The sequence below is a fragment of the Camelina sativa genome, chromosome 2 (assembly GCF_030686135.1).
Source record: "Camelina sativa cultivar CO46 ecotype springtype chromosome 2, ASM3068613v1".
NCBI classification, from domain to species: Eukaryota; Viridiplantae; Streptophyta; class Magnoliopsida; order Brassicales; family Brassicaceae; genus Camelina; species Camelina sativa.
Window position 1 is genome coordinate 29,334,794 of NC_141881.1, and position 24,675 is coordinate 29,359,468.

At 32.3% G+C, this 24,675-nt stretch overlaps 3 protein-coding genes across 3 annotated transcripts; all 3 read left to right on the top strand.

Annotated features, from left to right (window-relative positions):
* The first annotated feature begins 12,966 nt into the window (after positions 1–12,966).
* On the top strand, positions 12,967–15,411 carry LOC104740363 (tubulin beta-2 chain). The gene is made up of 3 exons (XM_010460932.3): positions 12,967–13,678; positions 13,770–14,039; positions 14,551–15,411. Exons 1-3 carry the CDS (start codon positions 13,285–13,287, stop codon positions 15,240–15,242), a joined length of 1,356 nt encoding a protein of 451 aa, XP_010459234.1. The 5' UTR covers positions 12,967–13,284; the 3' UTR covers positions 15,243–15,411.
* Positions 15,412–16,372: 961 nt separating this feature from the next.
* On the top strand, positions 16,373–20,001 carry LOC104740373 (LRR receptor-like serine/threonine-protein kinase FEI 1). The gene is made up of 13 exons (XM_010460943.3): positions 16,373–16,816; positions 16,930–17,065; positions 17,181–17,252; positions 17,356–17,427; positions 17,562–17,633; positions 17,717–17,788; positions 17,876–17,947; positions 18,050–18,156; positions 18,249–18,425; positions 18,510–18,842; positions 18,945–19,199; positions 19,296–19,429; positions 19,510–20,001. The coding sequence occupies exons 1-13, from the start codon at positions 16,732–16,734 to the stop codon at positions 19,735–19,737; spliced, it is 1,815 nt and encodes a 604-aa protein (XP_010459245.1). The 5' UTR covers positions 16,373–16,731; the 3' UTR covers positions 19,738–20,001.
* A 1,316-nt stretch (positions 20,002–21,317) lies between these two features.
* Positions 21,318–24,675, top strand: LOC104740381 (uncharacterized). Its single transcript, XM_010460955.3, has 5 exons — positions 21,318–21,867; positions 23,045–23,178; positions 23,655–23,802; positions 24,289–24,395; positions 24,480–24,675. Exons 1-5 carry the CDS (start codon positions 21,567–21,569, stop codon positions 24,519–24,521), a joined length of 732 nt encoding a protein of 243 aa, XP_010459257.1. The 5' UTR covers positions 21,318–21,566; the 3' UTR covers positions 24,522–24,675.

The window sequence follows — 24,675 nt, forward strand, 5'->3', positions numbered from 1 at the left end:
AATAACGGCACGTTCTTTTAAGCTCTCCGTCCATTTTCTTATACTACTACAGTAGTAGTTTTTTTTGCTCTTCTTCTTTATTCATCTTTACACAATTTAATTGTTTATACTATACGGTAGTAGCTTTATTTATATTTTAGTGTAATAACTACGTTTATGACTTCGAGATCGAGTTATAAAGTTTCCAACGCTTTTTAATACTATTATACAGTAGGATAAATAAATTTATCCTTATAATACATTTATCATTTCCCACAAGTTACACCATTATATATATGAATGTATTTGAAAATGATATCTATATACTTTTTTTGTGCAGGAAAATGATATCTATATACATATACTATAGTATTATATGAATATGATCACTATATATGAAATAAAATATGTACTATAGTACTATGTTTTTAAGTGGTTAGTTAACTTGTGATGAAGCTTCCAAGACCATCATATTTGTTATTTCAAAATCTGTATTAAGAAAACATTTGTTCTTTTCGTTTAAAAAGTGTGTGACCAATAAATAATTTACTTACAGGCACACGCACTGACACATACCCACGAGAAAGTGGGATGTACGTTTTTTGTTTCGATTGATTTAACAAAATTTCGACCACTGGTTCTGTTTTTACCGTTGTTGGTTAAGTTAGTATGGAAACCTTTTAGATACTAACTAGTATTCGTTTATAGTATTGGATTGACAGAAAAAAAGTTAGTTACAAATCGTTTTCATAACAACCTTTCAGCGTGGTCTACTTCTGCTCTTTAGTTTTTTTTTTCCCCCTTTAAAACAAAAAAAATAGATTTATTTTTCACGTAACAATATATATGTTGAATGGCACGATAAGAAAACAAGAGCACGTTGACTCTTTTTCTCATAAAAAGTGTAGGTTTCTGATTCCCGCTTATATAAAAAGTTCGTTTTCGATAATTTAATGAAATGGGTTTTTTTTAATATAATCAAGTTAGTTAGAAATCATCTAAAAGCTATTTCTTACAAATGTAAATAAAAGGTAATATTGTTGGCTGAAATACGCCAAACTTTGATATTATTTAAGCATTTAGTTTGATTAGATTTGAAAGTCAAAATTTTGCGACAAGTTTTGTTTTTTGGTCGTTTATAGTATTAATTGGCATATTTGTGTTACAAGTAATAAATTTTCATTTATGTTTCATCATCTTATTTCACTGTATGCATGCATATTTATACACATATATGTTGTTAGAAAACGTTGGATTTTGGTGATCTGAAAAATTAGAGTGGATAAAACTCCATCAGCGATGTTTTGCCTCAATCTGTATTTTGAATGTACGCGAAGGGACTGACATAATAATATGTAGTCGTGACATGTTTGAGTATTGACTACCATAAGGCAAATTAATATGATCGTAAGACAAGATTATAGTAGATAATCTTAAGAACGAATAAAAATATGTTAGAAAAATATATATGATTGGTAGGCCGAAGAGTCAAGAAAACGAAGAATCTAATGGGTATTGTGATGAAATTCTCGACATGAAGTGATATGTTACTCGTTTTCATTATTTAGTTTAGTGAGCTCAAAAAAGGATTTAAGGAATAAAAAACGACTCAAAAAATCGTAGCATCTATGAGAGGATGCATACTCCAGCTATATAAAACATAATGCATAGTTCAGTTTTTATGCGTGTGTGCGCATAATATGTTCACTAAGACCAATTACTTGGTGGTTTAGTGGTACTGAAAGATAATCTTTTTTGTTGAATGAAAAGAAGGGCATCAAATCCCACCATATGGTTTTTCATTGCTTGTTTCCTCCTTAATCGTTACAAACATTGAAGTGGAAGAAAATAAAAATTGACATTCTATTTCAAAAATATTATTATGGTTATCAAGAAAAAAAAAACGATGATGCTCATCTTGGCTAATATATAAACATAAAATATAGTTTTAGAAATAAATAAATATTGATGTATATATTTCCTTATTCATTAGTAATAAATATTTATCGTAGACAATTAGGGGGGTGTATTCAACTTGACATTTTAAGTGATTTGTGTGAAATTTACAAATTCTATGTTATGCAATCATGGATTTTAAAAAGTCTATTAAAATTCACTGTTATTGAACTGATGATTTAAAAATCTACTTTAAAATCCACTGTTATTCAAAACAGTTTTGTGGATTAGGATTTTAATAATTTTTAGGATTCTGGAGGATTTTGGAGGATTTGTTTAGTTAAAAATACAGAAATCCAAATCTCATAGTTTTAGGTGGGATTTGAAAGAATTTTACAGAAAATCATATGAACTTCCCTAAAATCTATCAAAATTCTAAATTTTCTAAATCCCATCAAATTTTCTAAAATCATGGTTTGAATACACTCCCATTAGTATCTTGTGAGATGATAGTGATACTAATTGGACATGACACAAATAAGGGTGGGTATCTTTTTTAATTTCATCAACTTGAGCTTTCAATTTAACTATAATCCCTTTCATTTTACAACTTTGGTCCACAACAAAAACCCTCAAGCATATGTTGCCATAATTAATTGCATGTAGTTGTCAAAGAAATACGATGAACAATTTATTTAAAGAATTAATGCCTCTAGTCCAAGATTCATAGTACTGGCAGTCTATGTCTCTATGAAGTCAAAAAAAAAAAACTTAATAATCATATGGTGATTGTAAGTTTGGGAAACTAATTTAGCATTATGGCACACCGGTGTAGAAAACCATAATCCATCTTAAACCAAGATCACTAAAAAAATGTATGATATATTTATGTAAATTATAAGATACTGTATAACTAATGGTAGTTTCGATTAAAAAAAATTAAAATGACAATGATCGGAAATTTTACTGCGTGACTTGTTTGTGCTGAACAATTATGCTTAGTAACTTTCCACATATCGAAAACTTAAAACCTTTTATAAGTAGAGAAGAAATAATTATGCTTTAACATTTGTTGGGGTTTAGACTATTTATGTGATGGTGAGTGATGTTAGGCATATCTTTTGTGATCATTCTGTAAGCGACCAGGTCTCTTATCCATAGTGGCACATGTATTGTATTTGCGGAAAGTATTGCATACGACAAATCCAATAATTAGCAAACAAACTAAATAATTTCATCTACAATTTAATAAATCGATATGACTTGTGAATATCTTTGCCCTTTGTTTAGTCCCTTCTAAAAAACAATTATCCGTTTAATAACCTCCTAAAGTATTATTACTACCAGAGTATTATTACGATTTTTTTTATTTATTTAGGATGTTTAAGCAAAGATTCTGTAAACCATCTGATTTACTGTAGAGAACTTTTGAGACATAGGTCTTCATTGTTTGGTTACGTTTTATGTCTATTTTTACGTTAATAGTTCATAACAGTTTACTAATAACTTATTTACGTTGTTCCGTATACGTACCATCTCAACCGTAAACATAGGTCAACTAGGTAGTTAATGATAGGCCGTAATACTTCATCTTTTGGAACTACAAATACGGATAAGTCAAAAAAAATTCCATAATAAATAAATTAGAAAATCTGATTTCTTTGACAACCAAAACGCCAATTATTGTGTCTTGTAAAACAACCGAGTGGGTAACATTAATTCCGGTTGGATTCATTACAGTAAAAAAGAATCTAACAGAATCCAGTTCCTCGCTCGGTTTATATTCTTGGAATTGGTTACGTAACACAGATTACAAGCTTTGAGTATAATAGTATTTCTATTTCTATTTCTATTTTCATACGCCTGTAATAAAATTCGAATTGGCCGGGAGAACAAAAAAGACTAAGAAAAGTGTATTCCGAAGGCGGATTAAAAACCACAAAGTCAAAAAAAAAACGTTACATATGAAAAGGACAACCGCAAGTGTTGACAACCTTAATTAACTCACATTTTCCCCCTCAAAAAAACCTCACTCACTCACAATAATCGTAATTAATTGTCATATTAGTGTCTTGTTGCGAAATATTTTTAGAGACAATTTCTAGGAAAATAATTGAGTTGAATGATTTGAAAATTTGGTCCCGATTCTTGCAGTTTACGCAACAATAATTGATGGAATTATTATGTACTCACCTTGTCACCCAAGCCTCCAACTTATTCGTAGATGAATGTCATTGAAAATGTATTTTTCTTAATTTCGAATAATAATCGTAATTCATTTCAGTACTGTTTCAGTTTTATGGTTTGAAATCTCGAAAATATATTATCTGTTTTGTACTCCAATCGACTCTTTTGATTTATAATATAAGTACGGAACTTTTATAAGATTGCATGTGTAACTATATATACATATTTTGAAACCGTATATAAGAAAATACTTGAATCAATGAAACAATCGTTTCGGCTCTGACGCTGTTACAGTAAGCTTAACAGATACCAAAATCGTAAAAGCAAATCCACGAGAGTCAACCTTCATGCTCATTGCCTTCACATAACTGCCCTGCCCAGACCTTTTTCGTCTAGGACCATTTTCACGTGTCAATGATGAAAAAGTGAATGCATTATAGTCCTTATATAGACTATAGTACTATATTTAGTGTTTTGTTAAATGATTAGCTAGTTGAACGAGTTTAATCTGTAGATGTAGAAATCACTATAAAAATGAGTACACACCAAGCGACAACTTGTTTTTAGGCTAATCATTGTACATAAAAGTTAGATCTTGCTATCCTTGAAATTGTTTTATGAGCAAGAATACAAAGAAAAAGTATTATTTTAACAAAAAGAAAAAAAGAAGAGATTATTAATGTATGCAAATAAAAAACAAACTCATTCAAGATATCCATTGTTTGTCATATATAATTAAGGGTTGGATTTTTTTTTTCTAAGCAAGATATGTTTCATAATCATATGAATACCTCTCTTTGAGTGTATAAGTAGTGTTAGTGTACCAATAAACTAAATGCAGACTTGTCTTCATATTCGGAAATGTGTATTGTTAAGTTTTTAATTATCTGGCCGACAAGGAAAGTAGAATCTTATTAGTTGCGGAAATCTTAATCTATATACAATCATACAAACCAAAATATTCTTCACAATCGTTCACTTATTTCTAGACAGATAGCTAGTAGTTTTTTTAGTGGGACGACATATGTATACACTATACAGTTTGTTTTTGATTACTTTAACTCGTATTTAAGAGACTTTTTTTTTTTTTGACAAAGAGTATTTAAGAGACTAATCAACTTTTAAACCCGTTGAGTAGTAGGCCACCATTTTCTTAGTTTGATCAGCGGTCCACATATTTCCTCTTATTTTTTAAAATTATTTATGATTACTGAGTAAGAGGCAACGGGATATTATTTCTAACTCTTCTTGTATTTGAACATGAAAACAAATCTATACTAAAGAAAATACAATCACCCCGGCCACAAGATCACACCGAAACCCATATATAGAATAAAGAAGCTATGATATAATTAAGCTTTATTGCATAGTGCAGTTAATGATGAAATTACATTCCAATAGAAACGGAGATCACCCTTTTTAGCTATTTCTTTTTAATCATTAGTCCTTTTGTTGGAAATGGTAATCATTAATCTTGTGGTTTCTTCCCAACTCGATAGGGCTATATATGTTAGACTGTATAAAAAGCAGTACTCACATAATCAGCAACGTTATCTCTAAATGTATATATATATATATATACTTTTGTTATAAATAAAATAAAAAATTCATAAGAGAAAGTGTTACACTTGTTTTAAAAGGAGATATAGATCATGCATGTATGAAACTAGGTTTCGGATTGGAGCTCTGAGATTTTGTCTAGCCTAATTCGAATACATCTAGATGTAGTAATTCAATAAGGCATGTCTCTAGTCAATAGTCATCTAGACCTACCCCATCAAGGAAGAGAGAGATACTGAAAATTATGATCGTGACGATAAAAAGGCAAATAAAATGTTGTCAGCTTTTTGTAATGCACACCAAGGATCCGATCAGTAATGTTTTAGGTATGATTTGTAATGTTAGCTTTTGATATTTTTGGTCGGTCGATTGGGGAAGTGCAGCACACTCAACCCCGTATGACTTGTCCGATGATGTTCTTGCCCATATTTTGATATTACTATCCCCAACCACAATTATGTTTGATCTATATAAAGCTATAACAAATGGGCATCCACCCACGAACCAAAAGCGGTAGGCGGGCGTTGCAAATAGATCTTTTCATTCTTTCAATTTTTTTTTTCATTAATTTTAAATTTTAATATGTAGTGGTTTGATCAACAAAATGGTTCGCTATATTGTATTTTCTTGGACCGAAATAATTTTTCCTACCTAATATATTACATTGTCGATCAAAAATGAATAACTAATATCACATTGTCTTCCAATTATTTAGTTTGATTTATGGAAATTGTTAAATGAGTGAATTATGCTTAAGTCAATTTCGCCATCTATTATGTTGCTTTCACCTGCCATTTAAAATAGTTCACCAAGTTTTTTTTTTTTTTTAATTTCGGTCAATCATAGAATTCATTAATGTTAACACTAAAAAACGCACTACACATTCTAATGTAAGAAAACTTAGTAAAAGCAAAAAGAATAAGAAAACAAACAGATTAATTTAGATTTGTATTTACAAGAATCACGTGAATCATGTTGTACATGCAATACATGCTCGTAGGTTTAGATGTGAATGCATTTGAGTCCATTCAATTTACTTAATAGTTAATTATGATTTATGGAAGCAAATTATAATGGGGTTATGTTAAAACGGAAAGTGGGAGGAAGAGGATCGAAATGCGTCACGTTTTGGCAAATTACAAATGGAATGGGAGAGAAGAAGTGCGTGTCGTTTTCACCAATCCACTTAAAGTGATTCCAAGTCAAAATTAGTATATAAATTCCAAAAGGCAGTGCGATTGCGATCTTCAATCCAACGCCCAACGCGTTGCTGTTACCTTTTCCCTTTTCTCTTCTCTCTTTTATTTTTCTCAAATCTTTTTTTTGGTGAAACTTTTTGTTTCGATAATTTCATATGGTGTATAAACAATAACTAGGACAAATTTATAATACTGTTGTATATATAGATATACATACTAGCCAAACGATAAATTTTGTTGTATAACAAGGTGGACATTTAACTTTAAAAATTAAGTATAGGCAAACAATAAATTATTTTTTATGTACATATTTATATGTGCGTGCCGTGTATTTATTATGATAACAAGTTGGGAATTTTTTTCTGAATACCAAAAACAATTGACTTGGGAAAGAAATGGTGAGCGGTTAAATACTAATTTCAGTGACAATAAATGATAAGGTTTACTGTATTATTTATGGCAAAAAGTAATCGAACCCTCGACATGTGCTTCTCTGCAACTTTATATAATAAAGTTGTTATTTCAACAGTATGCTTCAAAAATCCACCAATCAGGCATTCACTCTTTGATTTTTTTTTTCTTTTCTTTTTATAAATTGTAAACTTTGCTGTTTGTTTTTGAGGCCTTCTATTTCTAGTTATATTGAATTACTTATATGTCAAGTAGAAATGAGAACAAAACACATAAATGGTATTGCAACCGAAAGTGAATATCAAGTACATATACCCTTGAGACAGTAAGCCACTAATTTTTTATTATTATTAATATAAATTTTGCCAAAAACGATAATAGGTCCAATGAAATTTCGAATAAATGCATAAAGTAAAGTGATATTTCTCATATGCAATATAGAAGATAATGAGGAATTTATAGTAAACAACTAAACACAAAAGACTGGCTCTCAAGAAAAGAGATGGGGCGAATTAGGTAAGCACAACATCATGCTTACACCTTACCATCATGCCTCGTATTCGATGGATAAGTAATATTGTATCAATACGGCCACGGTACACTGTGGAGATTGTTTAATCGAGGTGTAATGTTTTTCTCCAAAATGATCGAGTGTATTGATATTAAATCAACTCAAAAATACATCGAATGACTCAACGTAAAATGCACGAATCTAGCTAGGACTTGGTTTTACTCGACCACTAGACCTAAAATATTGAATATAAATGAAAATTTTGGATTGTATATAGTTATATGTCTATGAGATAATTCTTTAACAAAAATTTGATATTCTCTCATACATATGTCATATCACCAAAGAAAAGGGTAAATAATTTTCAGTTAGGTCCATTATGATCCGGTCTAATCGGACCAAAGAAAAGACTCCCAAAATTTAAGGTTGTAAGATCTCCTAGAAATTGTTTGATAACGAACTTGGAGTCTAGAGATAATGCTGAGAGCTAGGGAGACTAGATTGGTCCATATCTTGATTGATACTCTTGTATATGAAAGTGGAGATACAGTCTTAATCTGACTTTTACAGAATTGCTTGAGAGATATATGAAGATAATATTCGAGTTAGCAAAAATAGTTCTAAACACTCGACCATATCAATAATACAAAAATCCACTACCCTTCGATAGATTCCTTTGTGCGAAATGTTAAATTTTAATATTTATTTTCATCACTGACCATATTGTACATTCACAAATCTATTGGCTGAATTACGATCAATTTTATTCGAGAACATGTTATAACGTATGTACTATGCATCTAACTATCGACGAATAATATATTTGAAAGTAGGTAACTAAGAGATATCATAGAAATTATTACTGTAGCTAGGTAACATATAAAGATAAAGAATGTGTTGGATAAAACATTATATTGTTTAAATTTGTATATCACCAATTTCACGAGTTGAAAAGGTGGCAAAAACATTGTAAAACTAGTCATCTCACTAGTAGTTAAATATTAAACGATGAGTTTGTACATTTTACGATTAAAAAATATATCATTATATATTAAAGATTATATTGTTATGTCAGTACTGCCTTGGTTTAGTAAAAACAAAAAGAAACCAAACGAACATGTTCTTGATTCTCGAAGTGATGGATGATATATGTTTCCCTTCAGTCTTTTATGGAATCACTTCATCTTTCACTTCTAATGGTTTTTAGTATCTTGAGTTGTTCTTTTTGACAGTCGAAAAGCTTCTTCAATTTTCTTTTCCCTTTCGATTACTAGAATAAAGTAACTGATCACGCTAATATTTTCATTTTCATATAAAATGTTCTGATTCTCTTACTCTATGTTGCCCTTCTGGAAAATCAAGGACCACAGGGAATTACATCACTTTTCAATTATCTTATTGGTGTTTTCTTTAAAGATTAAGCCACATGTCGAGTTTTAATAATTATAATGATATTGCATAGTGCCCACTCAATTAAAATCTGGTCCAACTCTATGCTTCGTTGCCTTCGTTGGTCCAACTTGTTTGAAGCAGAACAAATTCTTAGACGACTATAATTATTATCCTAACAAATCGATTATGCAAAAGTTAACTTTGTTTAATCACAATAAAAGCCATATAGCCATAGACAATTTAGACATGCGTATAACTTTCACGTGTAAGCACTTTCAGAGGTCCAAAATAACTTGCAGCACAAATGACATCGAAGGAGCATATAATGTTTTTGATTTTGAACTCGTTTTTCTAGGTTTGTGTCTTTATTCCGTAGCTTTTGAATTTGTTCCAATTGAAAATGTGGTCGTTGTTTTGTAAACAAAGATGTGGTCTTTTAAATATATATCACGAGAATGATGTTTTAATAAATCTCGTACTTGTGTGACAAAAAGAACGTATATATCTTGTACTTGTTAGAAGAAAGTCCGATGTTTAATTTGTTCTTCAGTTTTGAATATATACTACTCACGCACATGTGTTTGTAATAAAACAATATAGAAATTGTGTCTGCAAAATCGATTACGTAGAAAAGTACGCGAGCAAGTTAAATTATAACTTAATGGAGAAAATTATTTATAAAATTTTAAAAAACCCCGAGAAAATATAATACATGAAATATGGGATGTCACAAAACATAGTACGTATTAATAGGTTGAACATGTTTGTTAATCTGATAACAAATTATGGTTTTATGTAAAGTTCTAATACTATTTTATTTACGTATATTCTTACATATATTAATATGTTTGCTAGCTAGTTTTGTCCTAATGAACTAGGGGACTCAAAAATGAGTTATCAGTTCATAAGTTTGGTTGATCTCAGTTGATGTTTTTTTTAGGAGTTCGAACTACGCAAGTGGGTTAGCTGATCTAACTAAGGTATTAATTAGCTCATAAGTGGGTTCATACCACCTTCTAATTTTGTAAACCTAGGCCATAGATATCTATCATTGTCATTTCTGGAAGAACTTTAAAGATCAAATGATGTAAACATATATAATTACACTCAAAGAATATATATATACATATATACGTATATATGTCTCTCTGACATGCATACAAAAAAAAAAAAAGTCTAGAATACTTCAACTTGTACAAGTAACAGAATACTAAATGGCATGTCATTGTTATTATCAATAACTTTAGATTAACGCAAAGTGTTGGAACAAAGAACCAAAAATAGTAAATAAAGATGCGGTAATAGAAGTGCACACCATTTAGTAAAAAAACATAGTAATAGAGAATATGCTTGAAAACGGATAATAGCGAATATTAAAGATAGAACACGAAGGGAGTTAGTAGTGGTAGTAGCATAGCAGCACCAGAAAGGTCCGAGTCTACTACAAAAATCATTTGGCAAACAAAGTCATCGTAATGAATTGTATACATTTTCTCATAGGCGTAATTCGTTTCCATTAATTTCAGATTCCAAAGATTTTCTTCAGAATAATATATAATTATATAATTATAAAATAAGAATAAAAGATGAGAAAGGATTACGAATAAGTATGGGAAATTCTGAACCCATTGTTTCTGAGTGGGGAATTTTTCTATAAATAATAATTGACATCAAATCTCAGTACGATTTTTTTTTGTATTTTTCCTTATAGTATATAAAAATACGGATTTAGAAAACTTTTGGTACGAATAATAAAGCCAATCATCGGATAAGAAACCATTTGGTCGGAATATTTCAAATTTAAGATAATTCGGCTGACATAATACGTACGTAATATAACAAAACTGTATACTATTAAATACTCATAATGGTTTATAATTTTTTATATAGTTGTCAAAACACAAAAACGGCATGATTAATCCTTGGACATGATCTTATACACTATTACATAGTAGATGGTTAATTTAGAGCATTTCCAATGCAAGATTTAGAAAAGCTTTTATTGTAAAAGTGATTATTGTAAATCATAATTGATGAAAAATAGATTCTGAAGAGTGTTAACTGTTATCTATGCAGCATGGACAACCAGAGTGTTGATCGAGTATATAGAATTGGCCAGACGAAGGATGTCGTGGTGTATAGGTTAATGAGCTCATCAACCCTGGAAGAAAAGATGTATGACATATTTTTGTTCCTCAGTGAATGATATAGCCGAGTGATTTTGATATATATGATCATTTGTATGATATAATATCCTTGGTATATGCTTTTTTTAGGTATACAAGGGAGGATTAATTTTGTTTTTGTTAAAGCTGATTTTGGTAAGAATTGGTTGGAAATTATTATATTAAGGTTGATTTTGGTAAGAATTGGTTAAAAATTATTAAATATAATAAATTTCAACAACTATTATCGTTAAATATACATTTAAAAATTATTTCAAAAATGTTAAATATACTAATTATTATTCTCGTTAAGGTTGATTTTGGTAATAATTTGTTGAAAACTAGTACATTTAACATTTTTCAACAATGACAACCAACCATCTTGTTAATAAATCTATCACTACAATTTTGTTCTCGTTAAAATTAATTTTGGTAATTTTTGTTGTGATTTTCAGTCAAAATCGGTTTTGCTGAATTGATAACAATGTAGTAAATTGCTTGTAGTTGTTTAACCATTTCTTTAATATACCTTAAATTGGTTGATATACTTACAAACTTGCATTATACAGCAGTTACGTTTTTTGAATAATGGTATATTTGATAACTATATCACTCAAATCTTTTTACTTGAAAAGGTTAAAACAGTTTTCAGTTTCACGGAAAGCCTTTATTTAGATTATTCATTTTCTTCTACATTTTTGTTAATAAGCCTAGTTTAGTTAAGTCACAAGATAAATGTAATTCATTAGTAGACATGACAATTACAAGCTGTTTACCAAATATAGTTGTTAATCAGCCAAAACTATATACAATTAATTACAATTCGAACCAAGAAGTTCCGTAGTAAACAAAACAATCAAACCAAATTTGTCGTTTACCATAAATATTTCTACTTTATTATACATTAATCAATATATCACTACTATTAATTGAAAAATTAGTTATAAAAAGAAACCTTACTTTTGTACAAAATTACATCAAAAAATACCATTAGTATTTAGTTTACTTGTTTAATCAGTTTACCAATTAAATGGGTCAGGTAATTGAAAATGGGCTTTATGTAGTACCAGTTGGGCCCAAATTTCAAGTCAAAATTTGAAAACCCAAACACTTTAGATTAAACAAAAGAGCTTCATCTCATTCAAGTCAGTATTAAACTGTTTATTGAAAGGAAAATAGCGATATATGGTAAGCATTTTTGACATTTTTATATAGTTATAAAACGTTTACTCATAAACACATCAACACATATCTTTTGAATTGTCTTACTTCACTTTTATCAATTGTTAATGCTCTATATATATATATATATATATTAAAAAAAAAAGCCATTGTCATTGTAATCTTATAATTTTTTTTTCTCCAAATAGTTCATTTACTTATTTAAATTACCACCATCATCAATTCAACAAACATAAATAGTTTTGGATAAAGTGAAATTCGTCTTTTTCGCAAACAACACGTTCTCTTCCCTTTGTAAACAAGCAAATCAACATGTGCGCTTCCATTATACCATCTTCTGTAACACACCCCCTCCTTAATATATCTATCTGTATGGGCCCAAAAAGCCTGCCAACAACATGTGCCCAAAATTTTTATTAAACACTATTGTAATTCAAAAAAAAGTATTTTATATTTTAATATCCTGACCACAAAATAACAAATTAATATTCGAAATTTTAAAATAAATGATGTTGAAAATTTTTGGTAAGTTACAGAAGAGAAAGAAACGGACCATTTTCAAATTTTGAATTTCGGAAAAAAACAAAATCGGCGCCTCTTAGAGATAGAGATAATTAATTGTTGGGAATTAAAAAGAGAATTAAAAAAAAAACAAAAAAAACACAGAGAGCAATAATAAAAAGACCTTCACAAATCACACTCACTCACACTTTTTGCATTTCTTCAAAACAACCCTAGAAAGCTCTCTTCTCTCTCTCTCGTCTCTCTTCTCTAACCCTAAATCTCTCTCAAAAAACCGAAGATGCGTGAGATTCTTCACATCCAGGGTGGTCAGTGCGGTAACCAGATCGGTGCCAAGTTCTGGGAAGTCGTTTGCGCCGAGCACGGCATAGATCCAACCGGTAGGTACACTGGTGACTCAGATCTACAGCTTGAGCGCATCAATGTTTACTACAACGAAGCTAGCTGTGGTCGATTCGTTCCTCGTGCTGTGCTCATGGATTTGGAGCCTGGGACTATGGATAGTCTCAGATCTGGACCTTACGGTCAAACCTTTCGCCCTGATAACTTCGTCTTTGGCCAATCTGGTGCTGGTAACAACTGGGCTAAAGGTCATTACACTGAGGGAGCTGAACTAATCGATTCGGTGCTCGATGTTGTTCGCAAGGAGGCTGAGAACTGCGACTGTCTTCAAGGTAAACCTTTTCTTCTTCTAGATCTGTTCGATTTTAGGGTTTAGTATGACTGTGTTAGTGTTTTCGAACTGTGGTGTATTTGCTTTTGTAGGGTTCCAGGTGTGTCATTCGTTGGGAGGAGGAACTGGATCTGGGATGGGAACACTGTTGATTTCCAAGATCCGTGAAGAGTACCCAGATCGGATGATGCTTACGTTCTCGGTGTTCCCTTCGCCTAAGGTCTCTGATACTGTTGTTGAGCCTTACAACGCTACTTTGTCTGTTCATCAGCTTGTTGAGAATGCTGATGAGTGCATGGTTCTTGACAACGAGGCCTTGTACGATATCTGCTTCAGGACTCTCAAACTCACTACTCCCAGCTGTAAGATTCGTTATCCTATTGTGGTTTTCACAAATGCTAAGATTCGTTGTTCTATGTTTATATATCGTTTGCCTAGATAGTGATTATGTCATTGTTTGGGTTCACAGTTTCTGATCTGCAAGTCCCTATCGTTTTGTTACTTTTTCCAGAGGCATGTTCTTGTCTATATTGTCTTGCCTTGTGTGCTATTGTTTTGTTCATCAATGTTGAGCTCATCACCATCATAAATCCTTAAGCTGTTCTCTAATTTTGAATCGAACAATACTCTCTGGTGAAGTTTTAAGTAAATAGCTAGTACTTTTTTGTTACATTAGCGATCTGTATATAGTTCATTGATGTTTATGGGTTTGGTATACTGTCTGGTTTACAATATAGTTTCCTCTGCAAGCTCTGTTGCTGTGTTTCCTCGATCTGTATATAATTTTGAATCGAACAATACTCTCTGTTGATGTTTATGTGTTTGTTTTATGTGTCTATGGCTAACGTATTTTGGTTTGTTCAATGTGTGCAGTTGGAGACCTTAACCACTTGATCTCTGCGACCATGTCTGGTGTGACTTGCTGTCTGAGGTTCCCTGGTCAGCTGAACTCTGACCTCCGTAAGCTTGCTGTGAATCTCATCCCATTCCCTCGTCTTCACTTCTTCATGGTGGGATTTGCTCCTCTCACCTCAAGAGGTTCTCAGCAGTACCGTTCCCTCACAGTTCCTGAACTCACCCAGCAAATGTGGGACTCCAAGAACATGATGTGTGCTGCAGACCCAAGACACGGACGCTACCTCACAGCCTCTGCCATGTTCCGTGGCAAGATGAGCACAAAAGAAGTTGACGAGCAGATGCTGAACGTGCAGAACAAGAACTCGTCCTACTTTGTCGAGTGGATCCCCAACAATGTGAAGTCAACCGTCTGTGACATCCCACCAACTGGTCTGAAGATGGCTTCCACTTTCATCGGTAACTCAACATCCATTCAAGAGATGTTCAGGCGTGTGAGTGAGCAGTTCACAGCTATGTTCAGGAGGAAGGCTTTCTTGCATTGGTACACAGGTGAGGGTATGGATGAGATGGAATTCACAGAAGCAGAGAGCAACATGAACGATTTGGTTTCAGAGTACCAGCAATACCAAGATGCAACTGCGGATGAAGAAGGAGAGTACGAGGACGAGGAGGAAGGTGAATACAACCAACAGGAGGAAGAGTACTGAAGAGTAATTTAGTTAAAACCGCCTTAAAAAACAATTTAGTCGTTTGCTACTTTTAACCTCAACTACCAGTTGCAGGTTTTTTTTTTCTGCTTGTATTTTGACATGTCTGGATCGTTTTATGTACTTTGTTCCTAAATTTGGTTCGGTGTTTCGTTAAGCTTTATGCACCTCTCTAAGTCTTCCAGATTAATGCACTTAGGATTGCCTCTGAAGTATTATTATTCATTACTATATTTTACAGATCTGCATTGTCTGCACGCTTTGGTCTTTGTATCTGCACTTACATGTTACTGCTATATCTCTTAAAGGAATTTGGGTTTGATCTGCTGGCTCAGCTCCATGTCCGACACAAAATCAAATTCATCATTGTTTCTGTAATACACTAAGCGATGGCCTCTTTGTCATAACAAAACATTAACTATAGCGTCGCCTAAAATTTTACTTCATTCGAATGTTCACCGTTCCCATTTCTGTTATTCTGTGAACGAATTTGGAATGTTATAACGATTGTTCTAAAACTCGGTTGTCTAAACACTTGAACTGCCAAAAGGCCCACCACCAATACACTCCAACTCCCTAGTATTTTGGTTCAAACAGTCTGCAAAGTTAATGATACCCAACGATTCAGTTATGGTGACCGATTGATATCTATGTCTATGATTAAAAAATCTTATTAAAACTCCCAAAGAAAATAAATTATATAACAAAAAACTCCCAAAGAAATTACATTAAAGAAATAAGCCTTTGGGCTTTGGATCATTTCTTTTATATGAGCTCGGCCCATTTTTGTTGCAAGATAAATTTGATTTTGATGCAAATAAATAATGTTGGCACGAAAATTTATTATTACTAGTACACATTGGAAAATAATTCAGACGACATTAGTGTTTAATACTCTACGTCAGATTACACATTTTTTTTTTTTTTCCAGTGCAGCAGATCTCTCTCATCAGTCAGACTCAGACAAAGTAAATAACACAAAACGACACAGTTTCAGATAGCTTTTCACTCGCGTCTCAAGTACAATCTATAAATCACTCGCTTTACATGACGAACACGTGTCCTTATCGATCACGATAGCGAGTAGTTTTTACAAATTATATTACTTGCGAGTGTGATGATGGATAAGCAAATTTTGAATAATGTTTCATCACAACGGGTCTTTGACTCTCTCTCTCTCTCTCTCTCTCCTCTGCACAGCTCTCCAGGTGAGTGAGAGAGTCCTACAGATTTTCAAAAAAATCTCTCAAAAGAAGAGGGAAAATTAAAATTAAAAAAGAATTCTTTTTAGGAAAAACAAAAGTAATATTTTTCATCATGAGTCTTCGTCACTCATTCCCAATCACTACTAGTCTCTCTCTCCATTCTCGAATTAGGGATTGGGGGGGATTTAATAAAAAAAAAATCTCATCTTTTCTTTGATTTTTGTTCTCTACTGTTTCGTATCGAAGCCTAAAAACAAGTTTCTCTTTTTGGAATCTGTGGCGAAATGGGTATCTCGAATTGGGTTTTCTTAGTGATTTCTTCTGCAGTTACCCTTTTGGTTTCTTCCTCCTTTGCTCTCACTCTTGATGGTTAGTCAAATACACTTTTAAAGTTCTTTGCTTTTTTTTTTTATTTGGGTTGGTGAGAAATCTGAGATTTGATCATCAAGAAGTTCTTTTCTAACTATTTTTGATCTTTGTAGGGTTTGCTCTTTTGGAATTGAAGAGTGGATTTAATGATACGAGGAACTCTTTAGAGAACTGGAAAGATTCAGATGAGACACCTTGTTCTTGGACTGGTGTCTCCTGTAATTCTCAAGACCAAAGAGTAGTTTCTATGTAAGAGAATGTGTTCTTGTTTCTTCTTCTTCTTCTTCTTTTACCACATTCTCTCTCCACTTTCAACTTCTTTCTTTTATCTGAATCGTGGTTTTGAAACTCCTGGATTGTGCAGAAACTTACCTTACATGCAACTAGGAGGGGTTATATCTCCTAGCATTGGGAAGCTTAGTAGATTGCAGAGACTGTGAGTTATTATTATACTTCATTGTAGATTTGTTCTCTATGCTAAAATTTTCTATCTTTTTAAGTAGTTTGTTTTAATTCGAATTTGGTTGGACTTTATGTAGGGCACTTCATCAGAACAGCTTACATGGGACAATTCCTAATGAAATCACCAATTGCACTGAGCTCAGAGCTATGTAAGTCAAGTTTTTGTATTTAAGCAGTAACTTCGATTAGTGGTGTTGGTTTGATGTTTAACCAAATCCCAGTTCAAACCTTTAGTTAGTGTTGAGCCATGAACATTGGTATCTGTTTTAAAACATGTTTTCAGGTATTTGAGGGCTAATTTTCTTCAAGGAGGGATCCCACCGGATATTGGCAACCTTACATTTCTTACTATATTGTAAGATTCAGAACTTTGTTGTTATTGTATTTTGGTTTCTTTAATCATTTTAAAGAATTTGTGATGCTTTGGGATATTTTCAGGGATCTATCAAGCAATACACTGAAAGGTTCTATTCCTTCTTCAATTAGTCGATTGAATCGACTACGCTCCTTGTAAGTTAGTTACATACAGAATCTTGTGTTTAGATATGTTTAACTGTGCAAGATTTTGTAAGTTCTTGAACTATTTGTTTGATTCAGGAACTTCTCAACCAACTTTTTCTCTGGCGAGATCCCAGATATTGGAGTTCTCAGCAGATTTGGTGTTGAAACGTGAGATTTCTCGTCTGTTAAACTTTTGGTTTCAAATATCTTATGTGCTAATGTTAGACTAGAATGTTATTTCTGACTGTGGTTTTGTGTGTTTATGATTAGATTTACCGGTAATTTGGATCTTTGCGGCCGGCAAATTCACAAGCCATGTAGATCATCAATGGGGTTCCCTGTTGTACTTCCTCATGCAGAAACTGATGATGAATCAGGCAAGATCCTATTACTTACTAAATCATTGATTCTTGAGACTTCCTTTGGCTATATTTTCTGATTCTTGATATCTCTTTTGAAATCCACACAGAGACTCCAAAGCGGTCTTCACGCTTGATTAAAGGAATCTTGATAGGAGCAATGTCTACAATGGCTCTTGCATTCATTGTGATCTTTGTGTTCCTATGGATTTGGATGCTCTCAAAGAAAGAAAGAACAGTAAAGAAGTACACAGAAGTCAAGAAACAGAAGGAACCATCTGAAACAAGTAAGATCCACAAAAAAGAGAACTATCTAGTTTACTATTTTACTTTCTTGGTGCTAATCATTATTCTAAATTGTGTTTTAAAAGGTAAGAAGCTAATAACATTCCATGGAGATCTACCATACTCCTCGACTGAGCTGATCGAGAAGCTAGAGTCTCTTGATGAGGAAGACATTGTGGGTTCAGGAGGATTTGGCACAGTTTATCGAATGGTAATGAACGATCTTGGAACCTTTGCGGTTAAGAAAATAGATAGGAGTCGACAAGGATCAGACCGAGTTTTTGAGCGAGAGGTTGAGATTTTGGGAAGTGTCAAACACATCAATCTAGTCAACCTACGTGGATACTGCCGCTTACCATCTTCAAGACTTCTCATCTATGATTATCTAACCGTTGGGAGCTTAGACGATCTTCTCCATGGTAATAAATGCACTTCTACCATATCTTCTTATCTTTCATTGTTGGTCTTGCAATGTGTATTGATCTTGTTCTGTTTGTTATTTTGGTTTCATATCTCTGAAGAACGAGCTCAAGAAGACGGTTTGTTGAATTGGAACGCTCGGTTGAAGATAGCACTAGGTTCAGCGAGGGGTCTAGCGTATCTACACCATGATTGTAGTCCTAAAATAGTTCACCGTGATATAAAATCAAGCAATATTCTACTCAATGATAAACTAGAACCTAGAGTCTCGGACTTTGGTCTTGCTAAGCTTCTTGTTGATGAAGACGCTCATGTTACCACCGTCGTAGCTGGCACTTTTGGCTATCTTGCTCCAGGTTCTGTTCTTTGCCAACTTCCTTTTTGAATCTTAGACTTCAATAGTTTCTAAAGTTTCTAACTTTTTCTTATATGATGATGAATCTTGGAAACAGAGTATCTACAAAATGGGAGAGCAACGGAGAAGTCTGATGTCTACAGCTTTGGAGTTCTTCTCCTTGAGCTTGTTACTGGAAAAAGACCAACAGATCCAATGTTCGTTAAACGAGGCTTGAATGTTGTTGGATGGGTAAGAAAACATCTATCTGACAAGAACCGTTCTGTTTTTAACTTTCATAAGATTCGTTTTCTAAGAACATGTTATATCAGATGAACACTGTGTTGAAAGAGAATCGATTAGAGGATGTGATGGACAAGAGATGCACCGATGTAGACGAAGACTCTGTTGAGGCATTGCTCGAGATAGCTGCGAGGTGTACAGACGCTAACCCTGAGGACAGGCCAGCTATGAACCAGGTGGCTCAGTTGCTTGACCAAGAAGTTATGTCTCCTTCTGCGATCGATTACTACGATGATTCTCAGTCTGATTACTGTTAGGGGGACGCTTGCTTATGCACGGCTAGAAGTAGCCGGTAAATCTCAGTCCCACGGCGGTTTTGTTGTTGTTGTTGTTGTTGCTGTTATGAATGTTGTAGTTTGGGATGGAGGGGGTTTGTATGTAAATTAGAAATGAAGGTGGAGTAAGATTATTTAGGTGCATTGTTCTTGTGCACTTTAATGTTATTGTAAACGAAACGATCCATTCTCTCATATTTTCAATGTTCAAAGCAGAGGACACTTGAGAGCTCTGTTATTTATTTATTGTTTTTGTTCTGTTTTACCTTTCTCTCGTTTTTTTTTTTGGTGTAGATTAAGATTACCAATTGGATTCGGATTATGTTTTTTTTTTTTTCTAAAATTCATGCAAATTTGGAAATATTAGAACAGAATACTGTCTTAATTTTGGTCTAGTTAATGGTCGGCTAAAAATATTAATTTTGGTCTAGTTAATGCTTAATGGTCGACTAAAAATAGTTTAAACTTTTTCTTAAGAAAATGGTATTTTTCAGCAAATCTTATAATTTTGAAAATAATAACAAGACAAAAATATAGTTAATGGTCGACTAATAATATATTTTTCTTATAAAAGAAAATGCTGAGATTTGTTACAAAAAAAGCTGTGTTAGAGACTTGATAATTTCTTGATTTTTTTTTCTGGAATTTTTTAATATTATCTTCTGAATAATCAGATGACCTTTCGTTAAATGGAAGAGACTTCGTGTACATTTCCAAGACCCATCCACCTCTTAAAAGGCCAATGTTTTTGTTTGCCCTATATGCTTGCTATCTACACGTATATATATTGATATAAAATCATTCTTCAAATGTTCATGTTATATCAATTGATTACATATGTATTCATAAATTTGTACGTGAATATGTTATGTCACTTTGATTACATATATTACAAGAGACCAATGAGAGATATCGTCGATTAGAGAACCTTTTGAAAATTACTCGTAACTCTTGAAAAATTCGAATTTTTTTTTACATAAAAGTAGTTTATAAATAAGTAATCAGATTAATGGTTTTCTGTTTGGCCATTATAAACTGACATAGTGAGTCTATAACTACAGATTTTGGAGATTAATTATATTTTGTCTATTTTTTCGCTTATAAAAAGAACTATATTTAACCTAATTGTTCCAGAAAAAAACTATAACCTAATTCTGAATTAATTAATTGCAAAACTATACTATAGTATTATCAAACTGGCTATTATTAATAGTTTTTTTTTATAACTTTACAGTGAACTTTTGTAAACCAATATATATTAGTGATTAAAAGTATGCTATAGTCTTAATTTTAAAAAAATATATGCTATTGTCGATCGTCCATTATATGTTGTAGTGATAGTTGTAATATTTTTCATACATATAAAAAAAAACTACAAGGCAACTAGCTAGCAGCACAAAAGGAAATTATTAATTTAATATAATATTGGAACTTAAAAAAATATATAGATAAAAAATTTCAAATATTTGAGTTGATCAATAATTTCATGATCATGATATTAAAATAATAATAATAATTTCATGATCCTGGTATTTAGCATATTTTTTTAATATATTAAAACCGATTACTGTTGCTAGATTATAGTTGTGGAATTATAAAAGTATATGCTAATCTACGCTATATAGGCACATATTTGCGTGAGTGTATATAAATACATGCAAACATGTATCACTTGTCTCTCTCCTATTGGTTAAGATAACAGAGAGAAACGGTATTTTTAGACTTTGCTAAAGAGATATTTAAGAGAGATCAAGAATCCCACTTTTTGAGCGGTCTTATCTTTATTCTCCACCGCAAAGAACCATTTTGTCATGGCTTCTGTTGCCGTGAAGCCACTGCCTCTTCTTGGCCGAAGCCTCACTTCTACGGCGGCTTTAAAATCACCGCCAATGTTGACCAACGTTTCTAGCCGGCATTTTCTTGGGATCTCTACGTATAACGAATTCTTTAGACAAATAAGAACTCCGGCAACTTTAAATCACCGCCGACAAGTAAGCACGGTGGTAGCTTCGGCAGGAAACTTGACGGCGTCTTCGTGGGACTCGTGGAAGCCAGATAAGACGGCGGCGGCTACGGCTCTATTGCTGAGTGATGTCATTTGGCCTGCAGCTGGTTAGTCATTAATAACAAATTATATACTAATTAGTAATTACTAGTATTTAACATCATAACTTTTAATAGTATTTTTTTTTTTTGGTCAAAAGTTTTTTAACTAATATTTTCTCGATCTTCAAAAATTGATGCACTTTGGTTCTAAATCAGAAGAACTACAAGTAGCGATTAGGGTATAAAAGTAGCAAACGAAGAAAATAAAAGGAAGAGAGGAGAGGTGCACACACAAAGAATATATAATTAGAAAATTAATTTCTGACTGAGAGAGATTGAGAATGTGTCTTTTCCTAAGGCCAAATGGTCATTTTATGTGAACCTACCGTTCGAGTTTGACCAATTTATCGATTTTTAATATAAAATATAAGTATTTGACTATAAAAGGTGTGGTGGTGAAAAAAAAAAAAAATAGACAAAAGTTGTGGTTTTGAATGATGTTAAGCAATTAGTGTAAAGAGTCTTAAATAAATTGAAAAAATATTATTAACTGGAAAAATATGGCAAACAGTTGTATGAATATCGAGTAATCGTTAATTTATATAGTAAATAGTTTTTGGATGGTGGCATGTAATATTTGTTATGTTTGTAAGTAACTTAATGCTGGGAAATATAGTCAAAGTAATTAATTTGTTTTTGAGAATCTTAGTTTGCGTTTAGTTTAGTCAAACCCTATGCTGACAGAGAGCTTATATTAATCAAGGTTTATAGCTGACTTCTTCTGATAAATATGAAATTATATTCATGTGTGACAGCTAGCTATAATTACCCATCTCTAAGGTCTGAACTTAAATCTGAATTTCAATGGAAATCAACTTAAAGTTATATAAAAATTCCTCATTTAACTAGTTTTATAACGTCATGCTGAAAATTCGAATAAACAAAATTTGGAACGTTAATCGATTAAACTAATGTAGTACGTAGTGAATTAATAAACGTATATATTCCTATGTACTAAAAAAAGCTTAGAAAAATTAGCTAATGGAACATGCAAAACAGATGTTGTTTTTTGTAATAGATTTTTGTGACTAACGCATGTTATCATGTAGTAATATTTATGGATTCATTTCTGTTAAAAAAAATATATATATGTTGGACCCTTAGAAAAAAAGAGAGTTGTGATAATACAATTTGTTTTTGTTTCTTAATTATAAAATTTATAATAAATCTTGTTTGTGAGTAGGAGCGTTTGCGGCAATGGCAATATTGGGAAGAATTGATCAAATGCTATCTCCAAAAGGGATTTCAATGTCGGTTGCACCACTTGGTGCTGTCTCCGCCATTCTTTTCACCACTCCTTCTGCTCCTACTGCTCGGGTAAAATCTCTAGTTTCAACCACTGGTTTTGTATAATAGCGATCTATTATTTTATTATTTGCGGTTGAACGCAAAAGCTTCCATGAGATATACAACGCAAGTACCAAAAGTGAGTTGTTAGGATTTGAATGGCGTAACAACAAACATAGAGGAATTAAATAGTTAATATTAGAAAGATAGTAGTAGTTAGACGAAATATTTTCCCACTAACTTCTATATCCATTAAACTAGTTGAAGATTTTCTTCTAATTTGGTTCTTGTGCTTTCACTTTTTCTATGGAATAAAGAGGTCCACTATTTTCTTGTTACTTTTCGTGTCTTTGGATAATCATCAGTCACAGCCTATTTAAGCCATCAAATTATGTTAAAGTAGGAAGTATGGATGCTATAATATTGGTAAATTTGTCATTATATCAGTTATTTAACAAATTTATTGAGGACTACTGTCTGTGTTTTTGTGTTTCTTATATTTTCAGAAATACAATCTGTTTATGGCTCAAATAGGTTGTGCTGCGATTGGTGTGGTAGCCTTCTCCCTCTTCGGGCCAGGTTGGCTCGCCCGTAGCGTTGCTCTCGCCGCTTCCATCGCATTCATGGTCGTTGCTCGTGCCAATCACCCTCCTGGTAAATTATATTTTTTTTTTCATTTTTCTTTTACATATATCTGAAAGAAAATAAAAATCTCGATTAATAGAACGAAGTACATATATAAGCAAACCAAATAGAACCAAAATATACAGATACCAATTAGTTAATTATAGAAGTCTACTTGAAGTACAAGTGATTGAATGGAATTATTATTCAATTTTTTCACTGTTATACTATTAAAAAGAAAATGATGCAAATATTTCAAATATTTAATTGAATCTGAGTTTTATAACCCATGTTGCTAAAGATCTGAATCAAAAAGCCCATAAAGAAAATAACTACACTACCGCTGACAAAGGTTACCCTAATGAACAACCTGAAACTCTTGGTCGGTGTCCGCTGTCCCCTTCATTTCACTCTTTTAACATTTTTCTGTCCTTTTTTATTTTCTTGATCCATTTGTTTCTCATTAATTGATTTAAGACTTGTGAGAGTTAATATTGATTTATCATGTTTAATCAGCGGCGAGTTTACCACTATTGTTCATTGATGGAGCAAAGTTCCATCACTTGAATTTCTGGTACGCATTGTTCCCAGGTGCAGCTGCTTGTGTCATCCTATGCCTTCTCGTAAGTTTTGGTGAATATTTAGGTTATAAGGTTTTAACGTGGTTTAAGTGTACTAATATAGTTTAATATTTGCTCTCTTTGCAGCAATCGGTCGTATGTTACTTGAAGGAAAACATAAAATTTTGATGAATCATCAAGCGATACACGTACCATGGAATGATATATAATACAGACATATTGATGCAAATCTTGTGAAAATATTTGATTCATGTATAAACTTGAACGAATGTAAATGTCTATTTAAATACGTTCATTCAATATATGTAGTTCTCTTTTTATA

Excerpts from the sequence above, each read along its gene's own strand:
- LOC104740363 (XM_010460932.3), top strand. The coding sequence starts at position 13,285 with ATGCGTGAGATTCTTCACATCCAGGGTGGTCAGTGCGGTAACCAGATC. Across the intron at positions 13,679-13,769 it reads GAACTGCGACTGTCTTCAAG|GGTTCCAGGTGTGTCATTCG; the intron begins GTAAACCTTTTC and ends TTGCTTTTGTAG. Across the intron at positions 14,040-14,550 it reads CAAACTCACTACTCCCAGCT|TTGGAGACCTTAACCACTTG; the intron begins GTAAGATTCGTT and ends CAATGTGTGCAG.
- LOC104740373 (XM_010460943.3), top strand. The coding sequence starts at position 16,732 with ATGGGTATCTCGAATTGGGTTTTCTTAGTGATTTCTTCTGCAGTTACC. Across the intron at positions 16,817-16,929 it reads CTTTGCTCTCACTCTTGATG|GGTTTGCTCTTTTGGAATTG; the intron begins GTTAGTCAAATA and ends TGATCTTTGTAG. Across the intron at positions 19,430-19,509 it reads GCTTGAATGTTGTTGGATGG|ATGAACACTGTGTTGAAAGA; the intron begins GTAAGAAAACAT and ends ATGTTATATCAG.
- LOC104740381 (XM_010460955.3), top strand. The coding sequence starts at position 21,567 with ATGGCTTCTGTTGCCGTGAAGCCACTGCCTCTTCTTGGCCGAAGCCTC. Across the intron at positions 23,803-24,288 it reads TCGTGCCAATCACCCTCCTG|CGGCGAGTTTACCACTATTG; the intron begins GTAAATTATATT and ends ATGTTTAATCAG. Across the intron at positions 24,396-24,479 it reads GTGTCATCCTATGCCTTCTC|CAATCGGTCGTATGTTACTT; the intron begins GTAAGTTTTGGT and ends CTCTCTTTGCAG.